At 49.2% G+C, this 26,301-nt stretch overlaps 1 protein-coding gene across 3 annotated transcripts in view; it reads right to left on the bottom strand.

Moving 5' to 3' along the window:
* PIK3R5 (phosphoinositide-3-kinase regulatory subunit 5) overlaps nt 1-26,301 on the bottom strand; it is a 97,336-nt gene that overhangs the window by 15,438 nt on the left and 55,597 nt on the right. For all 3 annotated transcript variants that reach the window (XM_075119367.1, XM_048817471.2, XM_075119365.1), the window contains exons 3-13: nt 21,470-21,570; nt 18,842-18,910; nt 17,193-17,331; nt 10,533-10,602; nt 7,881-8,055; nt 6,864-7,017; nt 5,561-5,644; nt 2,765-3,506; nt 2,044-2,197; nt 1,345-1,470; nt 544-672 (exon numbers count right to left, since the gene is read on the bottom strand). In XM_075119367.1, coding sequence (XP_074975468.1) covers nt 544-672; nt 1,345-1,470; nt 2,044-2,197; nt 2,765-3,506; nt 5,561-5,644; nt 6,864-7,017; nt 7,881-8,055; nt 10,533-10,602; nt 17,193-17,331; nt 18,842-18,910; nt 21,470-21,570 — 1,943 coding nt within the window. The remainder of the gene's footprint in view (nt 1-543; nt 673-1,344; nt 1,471-2,043; nt 2,198-2,764; nt 3,507-5,560; nt 5,645-6,863; nt 7,018-7,880; nt 8,056-10,532; nt 10,603-17,192; nt 17,332-18,841; nt 18,911-21,469; nt 21,571-26,301) is intronic.

The raw sequence follows: 26,301 nt of genomic DNA, 5'->3' as shown, positions 1-26,301 counted from the left end.
CATGTGTTTCCTCTGCCTCCAGCCCCGACTCGCCTCAGCAGGCATCTGCAGAGCAGGCAGCAGCGCTGGGACTCCAGCAGCAGGGAAGGAGAAGCAGCAGGCTGCAGTTGTAGGGGTCGGGGAAGGACCCTGCAGCCAGCTGCTTTGCTGCTTCCTCCTTGCCGGGATTGAAGGGACATGGGGAGCGCCCCCTGCAGGGGGAGCTTCTGCTGCCTCCTCACAGCTGGGTGTCCCTGCCAGAGGTGTCCCGAGAAATGGCAGGAGTCACGCAAACCTTTCATTTGTGTGTGTTTAATGTGCCCCTCCAAAAGCATGCAAATTTAAATTCCTGTGCACGCCCCTGGAAGCACAGTCTCACCGGCCCACAATAGCCAGGTCAGGGGAGGAACTGGCCGAACCCTTGAGCATCATGGACGTATCAGTCCTGAAGAGACCTTTGTCTCGTAGAGGTTGGTACTGGAGTCCTTAGTTGATCTATGCAGAGACAGAAGTCCTCACAAACCCCATGTGCAAGGTGGGATGGAAAGGCCCAGCCCTGCGTACCTCTGTCTGGTAGAGCTGCAGCAGCACCGGGCGAGTAGCAAACCGGCAGTAGTAAAGCACCATGTCAGCCAGGATGGGCAGCTGCTCCCTGGACTCCTCCGTAGGCTCCACCTCGGGTTTGGCAGATTGCTGGCATAGACACAAGGAGGTGAAATGGAAACCCGCTCTGCTCCTGATGTTCAGCACAGGGCTGGGAGGTCGTGGGTGCTGGGGAAAGGTACTGGAGTCGCAGCCCTGGAGACTAAAACCCTCCGAACAGGTGCTGTGGCCGGGCGAGTTCCCCCACTGACATACCTCCACCCCACCCTGCTGGGACCAGGTCAGCCTTCTCGGCCTCTCTGCTGAGAATGGCGCCCAGGGGGTGACCAGTGTGGGGAGTAACAGCGAGAACACAATTCTTGCCCCGGAGTTTCCCCCTATGTTTCCCTATTGGCCAGTTAGTCTCCTAATGCACAGCAGGGGGGATGGGGACACTGGCCTCCTGTGCATTGTCCTGTGAACAGACTCACAGAAGAGGCAGAGCAACGGGGTGGGTCAGGCTGGAACCAGCCACTCCCCAGAGGCAGGCAATGTTCAGCCCCAGGAAAGCCTCAAGCTGGCTCCCAACCTGGATCTTGCAGGATAGCTCAAAACTAGACCCATCCTGGAGCAGACCCAGCTGGTCCAACACTAGCAGCTGATGGTGGATACTCCAAATGAAGGGGAGAGACCCTCCTCCCGCCCCCATGCCAACACATGGAAAGGGGCAGTGGGGTAAGGACCCAAAGCCAAGCTCATTTCCTCCTGAGCTCCCGGACATACCTGACACAGGACATCCGTGGGCAAGTTAATCAGCCCAAGAACGTTGCGCTCGTACCATGGGTCCAACATCCCAATGTAGTGGGAGATTTCGTTGGTGCTGCTTTGTGCCCCAGCTGAGCTGGGTTCCTGAAACCAGACAGACAGAGTCACTCAGGAGATGTCTACACTGCAATTAAACACCTGCGGCTGGCCCATGTCAGCTGACTCGGGTGCATGGGGCTCAGTCTACGCGGCTGTTTCACTGTGGTGTAGACGCTCAGGCTCAGGTTGGAGCCCAGGTTCTGGGACCCCAGGAGGGTCCCAGAGCTCGGGCCTGAACAGTCACATTGCAGTTAAACAGCCCTGTAGCCCAAGAACCAAATCAGCAGACACGAGCCAGCCACAGGTGTCCAGTTGCAGTGTAGACATACCATCCTGGGCCGGTTGATTTCATTTATTTTTCTTACTGCAAGTGAATTTTGAGCTGGCAGAAGGTATTGCACTGTTGGCCATCAAGAGGGCAGGCCACCTACAGAACAGACAGGGACAGGACAAGCTTCCCTCCCTGCCAGCCTCAGGCGCACTTGGTCTATTCAGTACTTGGCCTCTCTGCCGAGCCAGCCACAAGGGGAACCAGTGAGGGCCAAGCGTGGTGCTGCTTGTGTGACGCAGGCAGGTCTCTACACTAGGAGCTGGTCCGACGGGAGACACAGCACGTACCGTTTGCCCTGAGGCTCTCAGGTGAGGATCTCCTGGAGAAGGAGGAGCATGTGTCAGTGGTGCAGATGAGGTAAGGCAGCTCCTCTTCACCGGGATGTAGAAAAACTGAAGCTTGAAGTACCTTGTCAGTAATGGGCAATCGATTTCTTGTAGTCTAGAACAGGGAGAGGGAAGGAGAGCACTGCAGAGAGCCCACTGTGTCAGCACGAGCGAGGTGTGGCTAGTGTCAGGTAGGTAAGGCGTGCGCGCGCCGTCCCCACCCCCACACAAACAGTCATGTGCGCGGTGAGGGAAACAGTGCAGGAGCAGCCCAACACTCTTTACTTAGCTCGTAAGCTCTCTGGGGCAGGGACCGTCCTTCTGTCGGATGTTCGCACAGTGCGTTGCACAAGGGGCTCTGCACAACACCACAGCACGAGACATTGCCACGTGCACCATGAAGGGACAGCACCGAGTGTGGTGAAGGGTTCGTCACCAGGCTTCAGTCCTGGAGGCTAACAGAGTGGGAACCCAATCCACCATCATCACCTCACAGCACAGTCTACACCAGGGCATAGCCAGATGATCTGGGCCCACCTTTCATGGACATCAATAGAGCTACATCTATTGATACCACCGGAGGCTCTGGCCCTTGGACTCCGTAAGGCGACGTGTGGTGGGAGGGCTGGGTAAATACACACAAGGAATGGGAGCCGGGTTCCCCTGGTGCCATCCCACTCACCTAAGGTTCCTGTACGCCCGGGCCACTTTCCCTGAGATGCGGTCTGAGCCGAAGACCACGACGCGCAGCGTGGAGACCTTGGTGTCCTCGTCGTAGCTCAGGAAGGGCCTGCGCTGGACGCACACGTTCTGCGCTGTGTGGTGCTGCGGGAGCCGCTGACTCAGCACATGCTGGGGCAAGGAAAGAGCCCTCCGGGAGCGTGCTGGGATGTGGTGCTTGGCCTCTGGGTTGCACAGGCTCTCGGCCCGGCGCAGAGGTAGGGAGAGCGAACCAGTGTCAGGATAGTCCCTTACGTCTCTCCGCAAGACCAGCTGGCTTTTGCTCTTGAACAGCTTGCAGATTTTGCTGGCCAGTCTCTGCCTCTGCTTGTGAAGTGTCGTCTCCTCTTTCAGGTCCAGCCTCCCCACCAGATCGAGAGAGCTCTCGTCGCTGTCTTCGGCATAGCCACTGTCCATGCAGTCCTTGAGGCTAGACACAAAGGACTTAAAGGACCTTCTGGAGACCACCGACAGCTCCGAAATGGAGTCCTTGGAAGTGGTGAAGAGAGACATCCGCGAATGTTTCGATGCCTCCTCTGATAACTCTGAGTACACAGAGTCCTTGGAAACCGCTGAGATGGAGGAAAGGAGCGAGTCTCTTTGTGGAGAACAGCCATCAATTTCCGTCTCCTCTTCCTCCTCATCCTCCAAGAGCACTGGCTTGAGAACATCGCACTCCTTGTTGAGTACGTCTCTGAGGATATCTGAAAGAATAAGAGCCAGCACAGAGTCCTAAACAACACAACATGGGAGATGAGAGGGGCATATCGGGCCTCCCAGCCCATCAACCCGAGGGCCAGTGAGGGATTATCCTCTACAGTGTGTTCTCCAGTACTTTGTCCAGCCTCGTATGACCCCAGTGGTGGAACTTCTACCGCCTCCTTTCTGAGGCCGTCCCACACGAATACCAAATGCACTTGTGCCCAGAACTCATCTTGTCAGAGGTTGTCAACGTTTTTTGACCAAAACAAGTGGATTTGGTGGGGGGGGAAAGCGATTTTGTCAAAAACTAAAAACACTTTCATGAAAACGGTTCGATTTCAATGAAATTTTTTATGCAAAAAAAGTTTGAAACAAAAGTCAGTTTTCTTTCAAATGGAAGTTTTTGTTTCCTTTGGGTTTCCAAACACCAAAGTAAACTAACATTTCTTTTGCTTCCTTTCAACTTGGATTGTCAACTAGTTCTACTACTTATGGCCACACCCCATTAAAACGTATTTTAATACTAATCAAGATAGCCAGCCAGGTCAGAAAGTGATAATGCCACTGGCTCCCTGACAAAAATGTACTCTGTGAGAAGAATGAAACAGACAAGCCCAGGGGAGGACAGGTGGGCCAACAGTTTTCCAGAGTGACAGAATTGATGTAGCTTGTTGGGGCTGGCTGGCATTGAATGCACAGTCTGCACAGAAACACAGAGATTTGTCATAAGCAGGGACTGGGAGTAAAAGAGAAGTAGCAGCTTCGCTTGCAAAATTGCCGAGGAGGGAGGAAATTACCAGGCCAGGCACAAAAACCCTGCTCACCTGACCCTATCCTGAGGGCAATGGAACCCCCCCACACACCATATTTTGTTGCCCAAAGCGTACGCCCACACTGGAGCTGGAGGTGAAATTCCCAGCTCGGGGAGACATACCCACACTAGCTTTCATTGAGCTAGCACGCTAAAAACAGAGTGTGGCCACTGCAGTGCGAGGGGCTAGCCACCCCGAGTATGTACCCATCCTAGGTGACAGGCCCGGGACTCATGCTCCGGCTGTGGAGGCTCGCACATCTGTTCTTAGCACAGTCCTCAAACTAGGACTCGCACCTCCAGCTCCGGTGTAGCCTTCCGCAAAGGGAGCTAAACTTGCCCCCAAGCGGGCCACTACAATTTGGCAAAGTTGCGGTAGGACAGCTGGCCTGTCTGCCCAGCCCTGGAAGGACCGACGCCACGTCCTAGGTCTCTTTCAGACTCTTGCCTTGGGGTGTGGTTTATTCATTTCAACACAAAACTCGCCAAGCAACACAGAGTTATTTCCCAGACCAAAACAGGCGGCAGGGACCCCAGGGCCTTTCCACTTGTGTCTCTCCCCACTGCTCCAGGACCTGCTAGGAGCCAACTTCCTTCCTGCAGCCCCCGCCCCCGCCACTGAGCCCTCTCAGCTCTTTATGGCAATCACTGACCTCTCCCCTGCTGAATCTGATAACGAGCCAGGGCTGGCCACAGGATCCCTGACCATTAAAGGGGCAAGCCACCCTGTTACAGTTGCATTATTATTAATTGTCTGTATGGTTGTAGTACCTGGGGCTCCAGTCACAGACCAGGTCCCCATTGTGCTGGGCGCTGTACTGACTCAGAACCAAAAGGCAGCCCCTGCCCCAGAGAACGTCCCATTGAAGTACTGGGTAGGTTCCAGTAACGTACGTTTTCAATATCAAAGGTCATTATTTCTCTTGACATTATCTATATTCTAGGAACGCAGGAAGGTACCAGATCAGTGCTGAGCCAGGCCTCAGTGCTGCGAACACCCACACACATGCTTAACTTTAATCCTGCGAGGAGCGCCATTGACTTCAATGCATTTCAAACAAAGCACGTGTGCGTTTGCAAGATGGGGCCTCGAAAGCCTCTCTGGTCTGGGATCCTGCCTCTGCCACTGGCCCCGTGCTTCCGAGGAATTCAAATTCCCCACAATGCAGCTCTCTTTGCACGCCTGTGCCATGGGGGCCAGGGGAGTTCTTCCTCAGCCAAGCTGTGGGTGAGTTTTAGCCTTACCGAAATTATCCTTGTCCCAGCTGTAAGCGTAGCATCGAGCAACGGGGATGGGGACTGTGTGAAGTTTACACGACTGGGCCATCCCTGAGAAGAGAGAAGAGCAAGTGGCAAGTTAGGAACATAGAGTGAGAAGGCACCTCCTGTGTGACTGAGTCCAGTCCCCTGCTATTTATTGCAGGCCCCTCCATCTCATAATCCGTTTACCTAGTTCCATCTCAAAACCATTTAGATTGTTCGCCTCCCCTCCTATTGGAAGGGCCATTACAGAACCTCTCTCCTCTGATGGTTAGAAACTGTCTTTCATTTCCACCCTAAATGTATTCAGCGCCAGTTTAAGTCAGCTCAGGCAAGCATCGACTGAAGTGAAAAGTCCCAGCATCAAGGCCCCTCTTCCACTTGTGAGCCCCCACCCCCTCCTCTCCAGCAAGTGATGCCACCAGCAATTCATCCTAACAGCCAGGGATGAATGTGGGAGGGGAGGAAGTAGTGAATTCTCACTAGCTCCTCCCACAAAGTGAACTCCACCCATGTAGGACAGCAACATGAGAATCTTCTCACCACAGACAGTGAAGGTGTTAAACAAAACAGCCTCTGCCAAGCTCATCTGGGGGGCTCCTTGGACTCTGTCCCCACTCAGTGGGGCTAAGATGCCGCTTTGTGCTCCATTCCACCCCTCTGCCATGCTGGGGCCAGAGATCAGGTTGGAATGGCACTCCCAAACTCCGCCCACAATCCATGCCACACTCCGTAATGACACCACAATGAGCCATCGCTCACAGCCGATCACGCAGACCTTCACCATACAGCCAGGCATTCTCCTTGTGTGAGTGCTTTCGGCAGCAGTGAAAAAGTTCACAACGTCGACATTTAAAGCGATCCTTGCCAGGCATGAGGGTTGATACTCCGAGATGAATGGGGCAGTTCCGAGCTCTCAGAGCTATAATTTCAGGCTGTCTGCAGACCCAGGCAGTGGTCATTGTTACAATCGGTTTGTGTTTTGAAAGTTTTCTTCCTAACCATAAGGGTTAGAGACTTTTTTTTTTTTTTTAATAAAAGCTGTGATTCTGGAGCAGAAAAAGAAATAAGCAAGAAAACCCCCCCAAAGACCAGCTCATCATGAGGAAGTGAGCCAGAACAGATTTTTTGTTCTACTTTTGAAATGTAGTCCAGTCAAGGATTTCATGCTTCATAGCATTCACTCCTGATCTCTCAAAATAGAGCAGCTAACGTATATGACAGGCCAGGCTAGAGAAAGAAAAGTAGAACATTGTATAAATTAGAACAACCCCACTCACTCTCATACCTGTGATCTTAGGGAAACCTGCTTCAGCCGCAATGTCCTGCAGCATGGACTCCAGCTGTTCCCTGGCTGCGACAGGGTCGCTGGTAACAGCTGCCAGCTCCTGAGCTTCTGTGGTGCGAGAATGGATCTCTGAGAGCTCTTCTAAGGTCCTGGACTAAAGAGAGCACAGAGATTCAGAGACAGCTTGTCTACATGTGGGTCTCTCTTCATGAAGCATAACCCATTTCTTCTAGAAAAAGAATCCTGGCCAGAGCTAAGTGAAACACCCCTCTCCCCCCAACCCCCATAAAAAATTCTGGGAAAAAAATGTTTGAATTTCATTCAAAAAAATCTATTTTTTTTGTTTGGGGGGGGAATTTAAACTATTTTAAAAAACAAGAAAATGGGAACTTTTGTTCACTTTGGTCTCTTCTCTTCCCTCCCTCCTTCTTTGCCTTCTGTCCCCTTTTCTCCAGTGGGTTAAAAAAATGAAAAGGCAGGGTAGGGCAGGGCAGGGCAAAGGAGTAAAGTAGTGAGAAAAAAGTGGGACTTCCCCCCCGCCCCCAACCACAAAAAAGTTTCAAAAAGTACTTTTAAACATTTCAATCTAAATATAATTAAACAAAAAAGAAAGTATGACAACACATTTTTTCCTTGAGAAATCGTTGTTGAAACCGCGTTTTCTTTTGTTTTAAACTTTTGATTGACAACGCAATGAGCTCTATTCATCGCCATTTCCCATTGTTTCGTTGTAAAATTATGGGAACAAATAGTTGTTTCTACCTTCTGAATTGAACTGCTGCGAGATCTCACCTCCCCCTTGCAACTCACAAGACAATTTACATTCATGCAGCATCCCCAGAAGCACTGTGCAACCAAACTGATCCGTGAATTGCACAAGGGTCAGCATGGAACTGCAGCCATCTCTGGGATGGAGAAGACCACTGCTAAACAGCACACAGAAAAATCACCCTGTGTGCCAGGGATAGAATTGCTCTTGTTTAAAGGCCTCCATGCAGAACACAGGAGTCTCTCTACCTTCAGAATGCGCTGTAAGCTGCCCATATCGCACTTGGTCCCAAAAGTGGCCTGGTAGATGTGTCCAATTAGCATGACGAAGGTTCTGTGCTGGCTGTGCTCCGCGGTGCTCATCTTCCTGGCGACAGACAGATATTCGCTCTGAACCTCAGAGGGGTTGAGCAGCAGAACCGTGCTAAGGGCAACATGGGATAGTGGTTAGTGAGCGTAAGATAAAATCAACTCAACTCACTGCAGCTCCAGGGTTAATTAAACAGCACCTTGCAAACTGGACCCTGACATGGGAATAGATAGAATAAATAATAACAGGTTTCAGAGTAGCAGCTGTGTTAGTCTGTATCTGCAAAAAGAAAAGGAGGACTTGTGGCACCTTAGAGACTAACAAATTTATTTGAGCATAAGCTTTCGTGAGTGAGCTGTAGCTCACGAAAGCTTATGCTCAAATAATAAATAACAGTTGCACTGTTAGCACGACCTGGAGAGCAGAGGGACTTGGGAGCTTTGTGTGGCATTTGATCAATTCCAAACTATTCCACCCACCAGATGGTGAAATCCTTCCACATTAAGGGAACATGGAGCCTGAGAGAAGCCCTTCACCTCATTATCCCAGTTTACTGTACACACACAGCACTGTCCAGTCCTCCCGCTCATGCAATGGCCTCTAAAGACAGCTTTGCTCTGTCGGTGCTTGGCAGACCAGCCCCAGCACTCTGGTTCCTGGGCTTCCCATCAGCACAATCTGCCAATTGTGTCAGGCCATGGGCTGTTTTACCAATGTACAGGCTGGGCACAGAGCAGGAAGTCTATGTTGACAGCGGTGCAAATCTAGACGGTTGTGATTGCACACAGCGCTATGGCCCTTCCATCAGACAGACACCGGGTCCCTCCCCCAAACAGCCTGCAGTCTAAATGAGACAGATCACACACGACTGGGGAAGGACAGAAAGGGCGAGGGAGTAAGAGAAGGAAACCAAATTTGCCCTTGAGACAGCATCTTGGTTAATGGGGTTGGCTACTGGGTCCACATGAGATCTTGGCAGATGCACCAGATCCTTGCTAGTTTCCAGGTGTGACTGAACGTATCCATGGCATGACAGGATATAGACCATACAAGACCCGTCTCTATCCCAGTGTCCAGTTGCTGCTGCAGAGATTGACCAAGGTGCTCAAACTTGAGTCCCTAGATTTAAACACCTGGGGTGGGTGGTCTCAGAGGAAGGCCCCTGCTCCTGGAATTGGGCTCCCGGCTAGGCCACCAGAGGCAGAGGTTAACCTTCAGGACATGGCACACAGCCTGAGGCAGAGCAGTGGGGAAGAGAGGCACTCCTTAAGCACGGCAATGGAGTTTCTTCTCCATACTAACAGCATCCTCTAATTGCATGTTAATTGCTAAGGCCCTGGTCCAGCAAAGTGCTTAAGCAGGTGATTAACTTTAAGCAGGTGAGCAGTCCCGGTGTAATCAACAGGACTTGCTTAAAGCTGAGCACATGCTGCAGGGTTTGCAGGACCGGGGCCTCAGTAGGCCCACAGGCTCAGGCAATGGGCACAGGCTTTGTATAATGCCCAGGCCTGGTCTATACACAGATTTTTTACTGGTAGAAATATGTGGGTTAGGGGGTATGATTTTTTTCTTTTTTACCTACACAGTTATACTGGTACAGCTGCTAGTGTGAATGTGGTTACACTGGTATTAACACACCAAATACCAATATAACTTAGTCCCTTTCCCATACAGGGATAGCCAGCCTGGTATAAAGCACCTTTATGCTTTTATCACTGCATCCTCACTGGGAGGCGAGCTGCTGTACCATTTGAACACACTTGTATATTTAAAGCAGTACAACTGCATGACGACAAGCCTGAAATAAAAAAGGCTCACAGCAGGGGAACCTTAGCGATGGCTGAGCCAGCGGCTGTTGTTAATAGCAGGCTAGGGAGAGATCAGCTCTGCATTCACACTTTCATATTTACAGATGAGGGTGATAGCGTGGGTGGAAGGGATCGAAGGCCCAGATAAGGCCCCCTCCCCCTTCTCTGTCTCAGTCACATACTCCGGGCTAGCGTGCTGGCTTGCTTATTTGTCAAGAGATGGCACTTTTATTGATCAAGCATGAACCTTGTCAAACTTCCTGCCTGGGATGGGGTGAAGCTGTTCCCCTCCCTCCAATCTTTGCCCCGCACCTCTTCTGGCTAATGCATGACACTTTGGATCTTTTCTGCTCTCCAACTCGCATAGAGATCGGACCAAACATTCTCCGGGCGACAGCCACAGATCAGCTCCTTCTTTTCACCATCCTGTTCTTTTCAAGACCATGCATTTCCCACCATGGGGCAACAGCAAACACACACGCACACACTGAGAACTGGAGAGGGCCCAGGACGGCCACTTTGGGAATGCTGGTATTTCCACTTTATCCATATGCCTTGACCATTAGTTCAGTGCTGTTCTCCACTGCCCCTTCTCCCCCGAACCCATACACAGCCACAGCTGCATCTTGGGTGACTTTCTAGGGGCTGCTTGCCCTAGCTTGGCATCTGCCCCTTGATTATGAGCACTATGGAAAGAGCAGTGGGGGTTCCAGGGAGACCAGCTGCCAGACCACACAAAGCCGCCCCCATCGATCCCCTCCACCTCCCCACAGCAGCACTCACACAGTGGAGCTCTGGCAACTCTTCATGGACAGTCCCTGCTCCGCCCTCACCAGCCTTTGGTACGAAATCCCTGTGGGGAAAGAGAGAAGCAATTCACTGACTGCAGCAACTTGGATCATATGGGAGCAAGACAAGCCAGTAAACTACTGGCATCAAGTGTGTCTTTTTAACATTTGCTGAACTGGCCAAGGTAAAGATCAGGAGGGCGCCTGATCTTTTAAAACGCATTAGCTACCACACGCTAACTTCACATCTTCAGGCCTCATCTAGACAAGGCCTGAGAGGTAACTTGCATTCAGAGGATCACCCAACACTCCAGGTGGAACCAATAGTACCTACGTAGGCATGGGGGGTGGGAACAAAGCCTATGGCAAAGTGATAGGAGACATTATGCTGGCAGTGAGTTACCGGCCCTACTTCAACTGTGCGAGAGCTATGGAGAGGGAACGGAGGGGTGGTCAGGACCAGATAATGTGGGCAAGAGGCTGGAGTGATGGGACAGAAACCAAAGGAGATGGAGACAAGGTCAACCGTAAGCATGGAGCAGGTTGGGGAGCTCACACAGAGCAGGGAGGAGAAGTGTGAGGCATATGGCAGTCAGAGCAGTGAGCTGGGTGTGAGGTGAGTATGAGACAGGAGCGATGGAGGTGGCAAGCAGGAGGCTGAGGGAGAAATCACAGGGGCAGAGTGCAAGGGCGTGTTGGGAAAAGAGGAGGACACAAACTCTGAAAGGCAGGTTGGCAAGCAGAAGAGCCGGAAGCAGATGCAGGGAGGAGGGGGCTATGAAGCCGGAGCAACTCCAGGGAGATCTGAAGGCAAGTCTAAACTATGTTCAGCTAACAAGAGAAAGCAAGGGAATGTGATGGATAGCAGGGGCAGGGAGCAAGGGCATACACGAAGCACACAACAGAGAAAACCCAGTAGGTCGCATCCCTCTGCCAGTGCCAGACCATGCCCTGCTGTTTTCTACTGTTCTGTCCAGTTTTCATTTACAGTGTCCCAGAATCCCCTTCAGCTGAGCAGACAGGGACCAGGAAGGTGAGTCACTGCTAAGGCGTAAGATGTGTGGCCTCAGCAGGGTGGCTGCCGAGGCCATCAGGGTCACATGACCATGCAGTTCACCAATCTCACCCCATTGCACCGTCTATGTTCTAGCCTGCACCAGTCCACGAGAAGCCACGTTCAGCCCAGCAGTGCTGAGCAGCTCTGCATATCGTTGTCATGAACAGTCTCTAGGCTGGTGCAGAACAGTCAGATACCAAGGTCAGTGGGTTTCACTGTTCACCGAGTCTCTAAAGTGCCATGGAGGGACTTGGCCACTTGACTCCCAAAAGCAACCTCCACAGTCAGGCGAGGAAGAATTAAAGGAGATGAGCTCTTGATCCCCAGGCTTCAGGACACCAGCTGATCAGCAGCAGGGAACCAGGATAAAATAAGGGGCTTTATACCAGGGTACAGCCCTGTCTCTGACGCCTCTGACATGGGTCACTGCTGTGGGCAGGACGTTGTCCATTCCGGTGAGGCAATTCCATTGGCTTTAATAGGACCAGTCACGGGGGAAAACAAACAGGGAAAGTTTTCCTACGCCACTAAAATTCACACTTTTGAACTGCAACCAGCAACTACGCGCTTCCCCAGGACATCCACAAGGCCTCACTAGATGGAGAAGACTTTGCAGTGATTTTCTCTCATCTATTTCATTCAGCGTCTGTAACATGCTTTAGGAACTGGGGTCCCAGGTGCTGGGGGGGCGAGAAGGGGACAAACTTCTCTCTTATCTGCATCCCATCCCCCCTGTTCCGCAACATGACTTCTAAAGTCTTCTCAGGTTGCATGTGCAAATTCAGCATGTACCGGCCTGCGTTCTCAGGCCTGGGCATAGGCTTTTTATCTGTCCACAGAACAAGTTGCCATGCAGGCAGCAGTCGTGCAAGCTTCCCCTCCCCCACACAGCTTCCCCCCGAACCAGGATCACCCGACGGGCGTTCAGTCCATGTGGAATGCCCATGCCTGGCCACCCCCAATGAGCCTCAAGGGTGATGACAACTTTGTCCATCTGAATTTTTGGCTCCTGGGAAGTGGACTGAGACCTACCAAATCCATTTCAGCCAGGACACCAAGCGGCTACCAGACATGGGCCTCATAAAGCCCCTGCAGCAGCATCCCCTGATTGAGTGGTGCCTTTCCGCTCAGTTTCCTGGGGCAGCCTGTGCTATCCAAGCTGATATTTTGTTTATCGATTCATTCAATGATCATGCTTTGCAGAACAATCCACACCGACCCAGGCTCTCAGACAATACCAAGGTTTATTGAACTCTCGGTAAATATTGACAGCAGCTTTGTCTCGGTTAATCTTTACCTCTTGGCTTTGACCTCATAAGATTCCCAGGAAAGCTGAAGCATCTGAATAGTAATATGGTGACACTGTACCACAAACAGCTCCGGAAGTGCCCGGCAAACAGAATGAGTCTATAAGGTCTTGGTTGGATTTCCAGTGAACAAGCGTGATCTTCACAAAGCTATCACTGTTACTGGTGTGAACTGAAAGTGGAAAGGCCAAGGACTGGATGTGCCATGGAGAGAGAATGAGGCTCTGGTCCCTGAAGACGGTCCTTCCAGCTCACGATCAGGGCACATTGGCACTGCCCTGTGCTTTGTCTGTTTCCATGGCTGTCAAACCATCTGCCTCCTCATACAGTGTAAAGAGAAATTTGGCTCCAAGCCCCCAGCCACGTTATTCTTGGGCACAATGGTGTCATGATGAGAGCAGGATGCAGTGAAGGCTCCTGGGGATCTCCCAGGGGTTTGCAGTTGTGTTTAAAACAAGCTTCCTGAACTGGTGTCACAGCGATAACAGACCACGGAGATGAGGCTGGGAGATTCCAGGGAAGTTCAGTGACAGCATCATCGATAGCACCACCATACCAACCACATGGTACTTCTAGGGCCCATCCACACTACAGATACTGGACGGTTCCCATCTGCTGTGTAGACACAATTCCTTTCCTGGTTTCAGCACAAAGCTGCAGCCCAGAGGACAAAGTGCACCCAAACCTGGTTCAGATGGAAGGCTCTTTATCAGGACCGGGTCTAACCCTGGGACTGATTTCCAAACACTTTCTCCTGTTTTGTATTGCACTGCCGCATTCCCTTGCGATGCTGCGGATGCGTACGTGCATGGAGCTGCCATAGTGGTAGGAAAACAAACCACCCCAACATCTCCTCCCCCTGCCTGGGGGTCAGGTCTGCAGGCCAAACATCCCAGTCTGAACCTCACACTGCAGTCTGCCTCTCACTGGCACCACGTCCCCGGCGCCTGCCGGTCAAGGGGGCAGGAAAGACCCCCGTTAACGAAAGAAACTAGATTTGTCATCACAGCAAACCCAGTTTCCTGGTGGGCGCCGCACAGTTCAGAGGGGGAAACATTAACCCTTTGGGTACTGCACACACCACTCAGCAGCTTTCATCCGGCTGGCAGCATGGAAGAGGCAGGCTTTGAGGAGTTAACTCCAGAGCCCAGAAGATGAAGAAGGTGACTGGTGGGGGAGGACATGTCAAACTGACATTTTAAAACAGAACTCGTCATTGTGAGGAGAAGGTTCTCACTAAGCCCTGCCTTGCTGCATGTCTTTGTTCCCCTACACACTCCCCACGCAAAGGCAGCCCTGTGACATCAGCATAATCTCCATCCCAGCACCGCGGCTTTCGCGACATGAAACTGGGACTTGTGCTGCCGTTAAACGGGGTCAGAATACACCATCTCTAGACAGGAGCATGTAGCCCAGCCCAGCTGTCAACCAGAAAGAGGCATTCCCAAAGCACACTGTCCCCTGGAGAATACTGCAGTTTCCTGCCTTGCCAGAATTTAGCATTGAGCAATGCATCCCATCACTGCTCCCACGCAACCGAGCGTCACGCCGCAGCAAACAGGAACTGGCCAACAGCCTGCACTGAGTTACAGAAGACTTCCCTGTTTTGCTGGTGCCATTTCCCAGCTGTCACTGTCTGGCCTCATGCTTTTTCCTTTTATCCCTCCGGAGTCCTCAGTCACTTTCTTTCATAGGAGCAGTGCCCATTACTGGGACCAGCAGGTCTCCTGGCCAGTGCAGCCTGCTCTGTGAAGTTTGGTTCTCATTACAGGCAGTGTGGGAAACACCAGGGCCACAGAGATGTGCACAGCAGAGGGGACGTAGGCGGATTGGTCAAGACGAGAATGCCGGATCCAGGTAGCTTTCTTTGGGGACCTTCACAGTCTCTCTCTGGCCAAATCCAGAGCAATTTCCCACCTGCTCGCCCTCACTTTAGGGGTCTGGATAAAATAGGACCCAGTTCTGAACCATCCTTGGTTCTGACATTGCAGAATTGCAGCCCAGCTCTATGTGGCTTTGCCATTTCAGAGACCAGGCCCAGCCAGATGAGAGGGAATGGCCGGAGACCCCTTGGAAACGTAGGGGATGCTAGGCCAGGTTTAACATTGCAGCAGTACCCAGGAGGGGCTGATTTAAGGTAAACGGACGTAAGCTGCCTTGCATCAACCTGACTCTGTAGTGTAGACCAGGGCCAACCCCAGCCACTGGGCTGCTTCACTGGGAACCCTGTTTGGGAGGGCTTGAGAGCTCCAACCAGTGAAAGGTCTCCAGACCCCCTTGCTTACTGGGCCTCATTTGCCACCTCACTTAATACAATCAGTGCACTATTCTTAACATCATATCCACAACCCAGACAAAGACCTGAGGGCCCAGCCCGTACCAGGGCAGCTCTGAGCTGGGATGTGGTTTAGATGGCAGTTACAAAATTTTTTTTTAATCCTTTTGCTTCCTCGAAAGCATCTTCTATCCACCCCCATTTCTGGAACCTCAAATTTCACCCCCACTTAACACCTGGTTAATCTCTACTTAACCCCTTGGCACTAGCTGAAGAATCTTTGCTGATACTGATAATTTGCTGATAATTAGCCTGCAGTTGCCAGTCACCATCACCAGCAGAAATTGGATCGTTAAGAAGCACACAGTGTATTCCCCCACTGTCCTCCCAGAGTGCTTCAGCTCTGGAGTACGGGGCCTCCTCTTGGCCCTGTCTCCGCTAGTACATAGGGCATTAGCAATGATGTGTGCCTCAGGGCTCGCCTACACTACAGAGCCACCTAGGATGGCAGAGTCTCCAAGTGGAGACGCAGCAGAGGCAGACAGAAGTTGTTCTTCTGCTGCCAGTAGCTACACCGCTTCCCCAAACAACATTAGCTAAACTGACAGATGCACTCTTCTGTCTTCTCTATACTGGGGGTTTTGCCATCATAGCTACGCTGGGTGTGATTTATTCATAGCTATGCCAGTAAAACTTTGCTGTGCAGACTTAAGGCCGTGTCCACACTAGAGAGGAGAGCTTCTCCTGCTGCCATAGCTAACACCACTCGTTGGGGGTGGTTTAATTATGTCGACGGAAGAGCTGTGCCACTGTAAGGTCTAATGTAGACATGGCCTGCCCGTTGCCAACACAGGTTTTCTACAGCACGTCCCCTAACCCTGCTTGGAGCTCATCTAGTCCTGCATTAGCAATCAAATGGTGCCAAGGGGTGATGTGGTGATTAACCAGATGTTAAATGGGTGTGAAATTCTACAATCTGTTCTAATACAGTACTGAAGAAAAATGATTCTCTGCATCCCATCCTCATGTGTAAGACCCTTTTTAAATGACCTTTTCTTTTAATTGAAACAGCTGCTTAATTGGAACCAATAGGCCATCCACGAGCATAGCCTCATTAAGACGATTCTACTGCGTAAAGACAGATACGATTACATGCTGCAGGTCTTGCCTGCAGCTGAGCCCAAAGTCCAATTACACAGAGACAGCACCTCAGCCACAAAACAGTGGCTGGGAGTTCCAGGGTACTGTATGAAAATTTTTTTACAAAGCAGCACACTCAAAGACTAAAGCCACCTTGATGGGAATGAATGGATACACTGTTATAACCAAATTGTCCCGCTGAGTCACTTTCCTTCACAAAGCAAAGTTTAGGGCTAGTGGCAATAGCAGCAGGGAGCAACCAGAGCTGGTTTGCCATGCAAAAGATACCCCCAGAACAAAGAGGCTGCAGTGGAAATTCTCATCCGCTTCATGAATCCACCGAGATCAGCATGTCTATCTGAATTTAACATTCATGGAGACATGTCCGGTGCCATGCAACGCGGTTCCTCTACGTGACAGCATTAATGCTAAACACATGACCCTGGAAACGTAACTATGTCAATTCAGCTTTTCACCTCTGGAGGAGAGTTGGCTTCCAATCTGTGTTAGGGCAGCAGTGAAATGAGTTCAGCGGTCTCAGCCCGCTCCTCCCAGATGACAAAAGCCCATTTACAACTGTATTGGAAAACACAGAGCAGATGGTAGCAAATGGACCCACAGTTTGCTGCATGGCTGCTGGTCCTGAGCTTTGCATGATTTGTTTAAACACAACGTGTGTGTATGAGAGCAACACTCAGAGAATTTCAGAGAGAACATTGTGCATACCAGGCCACCGCGGTGAGCATTTCTGGTTTGGCATGAAGAACGGTCAAAATACTTCACTCAGACCCTCTGAGGCTAAGTTAGCTGCACCCAACACCACAAAGACTACGCGTGAGAGGGATCTGTAAAATGATGGACTGTTTGGATTCCTACCTGGGGCCTTGAGTTCATCGCTGATGAAGGTTAGTAGCTCCCGGTAGATGTTGCAGTAGGGCATAGGCCAGGTAAGGAAGGTATGGTAGGTGCTAATGGCCTTCAGAAGCAGGTCAGAGTCTGGTGGAAAGTGAGGAGTCTATAGGGGAAAAAGAAGTAGCATGAGGATTACAATCCAAGGTGGGTCAAGGACACAGTCATGGAAGCCTGTCCTTCCTCTTTGGCTTTGGTCCCTCCCTGCCCCCCAACACCACTCAGATGGATTCAGATCCTCCCAGGTCCCAAACTAGGCTCCCAAACTGAGCTGCTCGATAGCCCAAATAAAAGAGGAGGAGGTTTCAGCGGCCACTACCAACATGGGAAAGCAGGTATCTGGGCTGGCACTGGGAGGATAATAAAAATTACTCTCAGTCTAGATCAGACCAGAGGTTGTACAGTCCACTCTCTGACTGTAGCTAGCACTGGATGCTTCTGAGGAAGGTTCAAGAAACCCTTCCCTGGGCAACTACAGAATAACCTGCCTGTTGGGGTTGTTTCTTCCTAAACTCCACCAGTTAGTGGCTTATGCGCCAAAGGAAGAGAGTTTCTCTCTTACTAAAGAGAACATACTCTTAGCAACCATGGATGTTCCCATCCTTTCAGATGCATAACCCTTTTATGAATCCTGCTTAGTTCTTGGCCTCCCAGAGATCTTGGAGCAATGAACTGCAGAGTTCAAGGAGAGTGATCACTTTAGATAAGCTATTATCAGCAGGAGTGTGGGGTGGGGGGAGAAAACCTTTTGAAGTGATAAACACCCATTTTTTCATGGTCTGTGTGTATAAAAACATCCTCACTGCATTTTCCACTTTTATGCATCAGATGAAGTGAGCTGTAGCTCACAAAAGCTTATGCTCAAATAAATTGGTTAGTCTCTAAGGTGCCACAAGTACTCCTTTTCTTTTTGCGAATACAGACTAACACGGCTGCTACTCTGAAACCTGAAAAAAAGTATTTCCTTTTATCCGTTTTAAATGTATTGCCTTTGGGTTTCATTAGAAGTTCCCTTGGTTTGATTAATTATGAGAAAGAGCAAATGGGGCAGATTCACCTTCTATACACAGGTTATTTTATATACTTCTATCACGTCCCCTCTCATTTATCTCCTCTCTGAAAGTAAATGGACCCAAACTTTTCAGTCTCTCCGACTTATGATATTTGGTTGCTTGTTTCTGATCCTTTTCCACATCTGCTAGATCTTTTTTCAGATGAGAAGACTAGGGCAGAGCACAGTACTTCAGGTGAGGATATCCCAAAAGTATAACTAGATTATAAAAAGAACTAGATAAATTCCTGCAGGAGAGGAAGCCTATTAGCCACGATGGTCAGGGATGTAATCCCATGTACAGGGCAACCCTAAACCTCTGACTGCCAGAAGCTGGGAAAGAAGCCGGAATGGAACTATCCAAAATTGACCTGTTTTGTACACTCCCCTGAAGCTCTGGTACTGGCCACTGTCGGATGCAGGAAACTGGGCTAGATGGACCCAGTACGGCAGTTCTTATGTCTTATATAATGACATTATTCTGCTTTCAGCTAGGCCAGTGCTCCAATTCTCAGCCCGTCCCTGAAGCTGAAGTTACAATTGGTTAAAAAAATTTAGGACTTACACACAGAGCTGCAGAATAGAAGAGAAGAGCCAATGGAGTGAGGAGGTCATAGTTGCATGTCTCTTGGACCTGCAGGAAATACACACGAGAAGAGGAGTATCAGCAGTGCTACTTGGTCACAGAAATACCTAAAAGCTGTCAGGAGATGGAAGGAAGCTTTGTAGGAAACCATCCAGTCGCAAGAATTGCTCATATAGGGTCTGTCCAGTACCCCACCCAATGACATTGATGCTAAGATTCCCATTGACTTCAACAGGCACTGCACAGGATTCAACAGGACTTTTCACACCCCTGGGCGACATTTTTATACTGATGTGTCTGTAGTGTAGACCTGGCCTTAGGTTGGCGTAACTACGCCGCGTCTGCACTGGGGATTAGGTTGGCGTACCAACGCTTGTCAGGAGCATGGGTTTTTCACATTCCTAACCAATGCAGCTACATCAGCCTAGCTTTGTAAGTACAGACTAGGCCTTTGGCACAACACATCCAAGCTCTGTCTACACCGGGAAAGTGAGGTGCTTTAGAATAAATTGGTTAGTCTCTAAGGTGCCACAAGTCCTCCTTTTCTTTTTGCGAATACAGACTAACACGGCTGCTACTCTGAAACCTGTCATTAGAAAATGTGTTAACTACAATCTTTAAATTAACACTCTGTTAAATGCTACTTAGCGCCCAGCGAGGACAAAGATAGTCATGTTTAAAAATATAGATTAGCTGGTGCCAGTCAATCCTAGATTCACATGAGTGAATAATGGAAAATATTTTTGCAACTATTCAAATTCAAAAGGGAATTTATATCCAGCCAAGTTTGTGACCCTTTACATTTTCTGAGCAACGGAACTTTATTCACACTTGTTGCAATGTGTGCTGTGTATTGAATGTAAATCATGCAACCAGATAACAGAAACACCACCAGCTGATTTACATCACTAGGCAACATTGCGAAATTTGCAACAAAGCTAATTATGGACAATCTGCAGACTAAGAATTATTCACTGAGGAAATTCACCAATAATTATGAATCCATACAGGAATAGCATGAGGTGTTCCTGAACGACTGGAGAAAAGGGGGAAAAGATTAAAAAATAATCAACTTATTAGTTGCCATATTGCCTACCCCAGCCATTTAAAAATCATGAATCAGGCCTAAAAAAAAAACCCCAACAGACACATTTTTGGTTCATTTTAGTTCTTTTGGTTTGAGTCTTTAGGGTAAGTACATTTGGGTCATGTTTTTAAGATTTTCTCCTTAACTAGAAAGGCTAGAAACTTTTTATAAAAATGAAAGCTGAGATTCTCACTTACTTACATGAATCTAGGAGCTGGGGCTTTAAGGAAAACATCAAATATTGCCAGACTCATGATAAAATTGTGGGGGTTGGCAACACTGTCATGCGAATTATTTGCTCGCTTGAACTCCAGAGTCCCTAACACCACCGCCTGCCAGGCTAAGGTCTCCCACCCAAGTCTACTTAACTTGGGAGAGCTGATGGCCTCACATCAGAAGATGGACTTATTGAAGGTTAACAGTTCAGCACCTCTGATCCTTCACTTCCCATGCTTAGCTGGACATAGCAAACCCTAGCAGCCTGCTGCTTACTACAGATGCTAGCATTTGCTCAGTCCCTACGTTCCAAATGTATTTTTGGTTGCAAAGCAAACCAGAATAGCTGAGGCAAAGCTTCCATTAAAATAGCAGGAAGCAATCAATTCCTTCTGAATTGGACAGGCAAAAAAAGAAAAGCTTGCAACAAGGGAGGGTCTCAGGAAACCAAGCCTCATAAATTCTAGCACACCAAACCAACTGCAGCCCTGCCCCTAGAAACATGCATGCCCAGGACTCCTGGAACCGTATGGCTGGGATCTCCCTTCCCCGGCTTCCCCCTGCACAATGGCCAGCACACAATGGAGAATGAGACTGGAATCTGGGCTGGTCCCCAAGTGTGGAGGAAGGCGGTCGCTATTGTGGGACTGGAGGTCATGCACATAGCAGCACTTCAGGAAGTAGGAAACCTCTCCTTGTGTCTTGTGATGCTATTCAAAGTGCAGATGTTCAGGCTTGCTCTTTTTCCCAGCGCACTATCACATCCCTTTTCTCTGCAGTTCCCACATGCCAGAAGCTGCTCTCCAGAGGTCTGACCTTGGGCCAGCTTGACTGTCTCCAGGCACTGATGCTCAGTCATTAACCCTATTATAATATCTGCTAAAAACTGCAAAATTCAAATAATTTTGGGCACAGGGGCTTACACTTTTGCACGCTGACTGGAACGGGGCAAGCGGGAATGGGGCCAACTCACGGCAAATCTGATTTACATTTGGGGGTCCACACGCAGAGTTGGGCGTCTCCGGTGCTGAGAGACAACACGGCCAATTGACCAGCAAGCCTGCAGGCCAGACACCAGCTTCTCTTTCACTGGGCATAACACTCTGACTTCCTCCTGCTCAAAGGCTTCCTTCCTCCATGGAAAGCAAGAGACCTAGCATTCAAATTATATAGGGGACGAGGCTTCTTTACAGACTTCAGAGCAGGACCCCCTGCCAGACTCCATCCTAATGACAACAAAGCACCCATTGCCCCAAGCCTCCTCCCTGCTGGGGCACCCTTCAATCTTGCTGGCAGGGCCTTACCTCTTTGGTTTTCTGCAGGATTTTCTCTAGGAGGATGAGGTAGTTTCCTGCATCTCGGCTGACCAGCTCCTGCAGGCTCCAGCAGTTCAGACACAGCCCAGCTATCAGAGAGAGAAAGGAAAACCACATTTCAAATACACCAGAAACTCCAGAGCTGGCAGTGGGGGTGCACAGAAGGAACCGATAACACAGGGAGTATGGGGCTAGCACTTCGAGTCATTGAGAGCTAGAAACCCAGCATGTTCATTCTATTCTGTTCTTATCCTGCCCTCATTGACACAGTATCTGAGCACCTTCCATTCACACATTAACTGACGTGACTAATGTCTGTCACACGTGGTTCACTGGGAATTGTTTTGGCAGAGTCCACACTGCTCCCTGGTGATATCAGGGAAGGCAAGTCAGGGAAGTGCACTTGGAGCGATGGCTGGGATGTTTGGGATGGTCTTCAGTTCCTGGAGGAGTCTGTTCCACAGTCTGGCACTGACTCCGTGAAATCTCCGTCTCCTGCACAGATGAGCTTTACCCTTGAGGTAGAGAGTTCCATTGTACCAGAGCAGTGGTGGTGTCACCCACACTCCTCATCCAGGAGCTTTAGGATTTTTTAAATGCTCCAGGCCCTGATCCCTGAGCACCCTGCAGGACTTGAACTTGGCCTGATGGCGATTGTGGGAACATGGTACAAAGGTAATGAGGCAAGTAACTCCTACTGTGGTCACCCAGGTATTTAATGTCCCTCAATTCCAAGTCTCACACCGTTATCACCACACACCTTCCCACCTGTGCAGCTAGCAAGTAGGAGAGCAGAGACGTTAGAGAGAGAAAAGACCCGGAGAGCGAGCTCAGGAAAGAGTCCAGACAGAGAATGCCTCCAATATAGGGATACTGCCACTAATCTTAGCCAAGAGACCTAGAAAGCCATCTCAGATCTCAGATAACTATCTTCACAGAGTACACAACTTATTTCTACCCTGGTATTAAATGATTTCTGAAGGAGAAGATGCAAGATTTATGAGCCACTGAGGGAGCGGAAAAAGGTCACATCTATCCAGACCAGTTGAAACTGCATCACCAGTAAAATACATCTCCTGACACTTGCTTCCTTCGTTGTCAGTTCACAGCCCTAGCCAGTCCTCCCCACTCCTGCTCATACCGTGAACCATTAACATTCAGCTGGCTTTGCTACCTGGGCCACTGAGCAGGGTAGCTGTTGTTACTAGCAAAGCTATTCTACTGAGAAACACTCATGGAATTTCAAAGTGCAGTCTTGCTCCGAAAAGTTATTCTGAAAAGGGGTACAGTCGGGCTCCTTATTTACTGGATCTCTGTGACCCTGGGACAAGTGTGATCAGCAGGCAAGAAAAAGATATTTTTTCCATAACTGCCAGCTCACCCTGCAAGTCTGAGAGTCAAGTCTGGTTCTTTCTATCTCATGCATCATTGCCAGGCACCTTGACCCAGCTGTGGTGTATTATTACTCTGCTTAAGCTGTGCATGTCTGTCCCTAGAAGGAAAGATGCTGCCATAGGAACTGAACAAACAATTGTGTAAATAATGTGCAAACCAAACAAAACTGCAGCTCCCTCCCCAGTAGCTGCACTGGCTTTACAATGTAAATGGCAGTAAACCTTAACGTCAGCACGATTCTGAACACAGCAAGAGAACAGGTGTGCAGAATAAAAAAGAGCTTCCACAGTCATTGTGCTAACTAAAACCTTTGCAAGTTGCTACAGGGCTCGGAGGCTGAGATTTTCAAAGCCACCAAAGGGTGTCCAGTTCCTATTCATTTTAATTTGAAAAGCTTGATCATAATGCTTCAATAGCCTGTTGTTTCGGAACTAGTCTAGATACCCAAACCAGACACTCGTATCTTAATTATGGGAAGAGCTTGAATAAATGGTTTAATGTAAAACACTGGTGTCGAACAAGGATGCATTCTCTCATCTCTCCTGTTTGTCATTGCCACTAACCTCATGACGAGAAGTGTGGATGAATACAATACAAGCCTCATGTGGTTTAACTATAGTACGTTCGAAAATTTTGGTTTTGCTGGCGACATAGCTTTTCTAAATGACAGCTCCAACCATATGTAAGCAAAGAACGCCCAGCAGCACAAGAAAGACAGATTTAAAAATCAGTTATGAAAAAACAAATCTAATGAGAACCCCAGCAACTCCCAACTCCCATGTTACATTAGAAGGCAAAGGAATGTAAGAGTTCACATGTTTCAGCACTGACATGCAAGCCAGTGGGGATGTCCAGGAAGAAAATGTCACAACCTGACACTTCACCAGTTTAAACAAGATTTGGTCGTCAAAAATCTACCAATTTTAAAGACGAAACTACAAATCTTCAACTCCAATGTCACTGCCACTTTAACATACAGATGTGCAAGTAGGTTGACCAGACAGCAAATGTGAAAAATCGGGATGGGGGTGGGGGGTAATAGGAGCCTATACAAGAAAAAGACCCAAAAATCGGGACATCTGGTCACCCTACGTGCAAGCTAGAAATCCTCCTAAAGATACCAACATCTCAGTGCCTTAGGTATTAAATACAAATACTAGGTATTCACTTGAATGAATTTATAACAAATGTCAAGATCCATCAGAGAGTGTTCAACAACCCCTTATCTCTAAAGATACCCAGAATAGATGGAAATAGCTCATGTTAAGAATGAAGCCAGAGCTTCTGCCACTGGGTAGGGAACATGGAAAACAGGCCGACTGAGAGAATCCTTGTGTCAGACAGAGAGGAAAAACTTCAGGGACTTAACAACATGGAGGACAAGCAAAGAGCAGCCCAGGATAGACAGGGATGGTGGTTTATGCCCTAAGTGACATGTGACAGCACAAGAAGGTTTTAGATTGGCACGCTGGGTGTAACTGGACTCTGACTGGCTGTCTGTCAATGAAGTTACAATCAAAGTCCTATGTGGCACATTATGCAGGAGGAACTTATGTGGCAGGAACCCCTGAATTATGCCACTGTTTGCTCCACTAAGCCCTCTCCTCCTTACTGCTTTGCTAAGTTCCCAATACCCCTTTCTCCCTCAATATTCATTTAATTTGCAATTCAAGTTCAGTTGGACATTGCCTCTAGATTGTCAGCGGCTGCAGATTTTTGCACTGAACACACTGGACTGCTTTGTAAAGGTTGCTGGGTAATGGGGGCGGAGGTTGGAAGATTTTTGATACTGGAGAGGTAGATGCAGCTCCTCTTTCCCTCCCCTTTCTGGGTAGAGGTTACTCCAAATTTGGAGGGGGGGAAGGTCTGAATTCCTTGTGTTCCACCCCCCAACTAAGCTGAATAGCAACCAGCTGTCCCATTGCTCCCCACGGCAATATCTGCTGCCACTTCCAACAACCGACAGACAAACGTTTTAGCATAACCTTTTGAATAAAATGATCTGCAGTGAAATACTTGCAATGCCTACATTATCTCATTAGCCTTCAGAGTTAACGTCCCTAAACTGAGATTATTGGGGCAGTTCCCAGCTCTTAGCTCTATTGTTTCAGAAGATTCGCACGGGCAGCACTACATCATTACCCAGGGGTCACATCTTGAAGGTTTTCTTCACAGCCTATAGAGGTTAAACACATTTAATAAATAAATAATAATAATAATGTGGATTCTGGAAGAGAGTTGTTCTGCATATCCAGTAAGGAAGACAATTATGCATTAACTAATGTGGCTGCACAATCACATTATAATATACAGTGTCCCAGTTATCCTTATATCACTGAAGTTCCGTAACTGGAGGAGCCAGACAGGTTTGTCCTGTTTTTAGGCACAAATTCCATGTGATAACAGAGATAAGACACCCCAGGCTGTGGATTTCAGGGAGGTTGCTTCATCTTTTGGGTGGGCAGGACTCCACACTGTGAAGGCCCAAGATATAGGTGGGGGGAAGGTTGGGTCAAGAAAAAGCATTTTGCAAAAGCCCAAATTTCTGACCAGCTCCAATCCATTTCGATCAGCTCTGAGGCTGACAGAGAGATTGACAGCATGTGCAGCTACCCTCTTCTGATCTAAGAGGTGATTGACAAATAAATACCGAACAGCTGCCTCATTCAGCGAGCACTGAATTGGGCAAGGGGCCGGCAGAAACAACAATATTGGGATTTCAGGGCAAAAGTCCTACCCACTAGGAAGATAAATAAAGTTGCACTTGTAACCTTACCTTTGGCATTGCCCGACTTCTGCCTGGTTTGTTTACAACTTTAGCAATGTGGTATTGTTTATGATCTAATCTGTGTACAATGGGAGGCATGGCCAACAACTCAATAGTTAATTCAGCAATGTTTCAGTTTTTCATTCAGCAGTACCTCTGACCGGCTTTTCTCCCAGAAGTCAATATGATTTGAAGTACACATTTCCTGAACTTCATTACTCTCTTTGCTGGGCTTTGGCAAGTCGCTGTAATCAGATCTTTCACACAGTGGGGTTTCCCTCTGTCAGCCTCACCCTAGACTGCAGTACCTTCCTGGGAAAGTCCCAGGACAAGAGATTTTCAAGAAAGTAGCTGTCCCAGCAGGGAGACCCAGAGCTGCTGGGAACCTGGCTGATTTTGGCAAAGCAACAGGGCGGGGCAAGGGCTGGGCATGATCTGGACTGATCTGGATGCAAACTACCTCTGCCTTCAGCTGGACTGATTTGGGCAGAGGCGGTCAGGCGGGTTTGCCTATTGCTGAGGCAAATCAGGATGTTTGGAACAGATGCCTTTGAGACCAGCTGCCTCACTGTGGAGAAGGGAAAAGCCCAAGGCAACAAAGTGGGATTTGCAAAAGCGGCGGGGACTGGAATACACCTTGGTAAATTGCCGGATGAGG

This window comes from Caretta caretta, chromosome 14 (assembly GCF_965140235.1).
Source record: "Caretta caretta isolate rCarCar2 chromosome 14, rCarCar1.hap1, whole genome shotgun sequence".
Classification (NCBI taxonomy): Eukaryota; Metazoa; Chordata; order Testudines; family Cheloniidae; genus Caretta; species Caretta caretta.
Note: the sequence above shows the minus strand (reverse complement) of the source record. Positions and strands in the feature narration are given on the sequence as shown.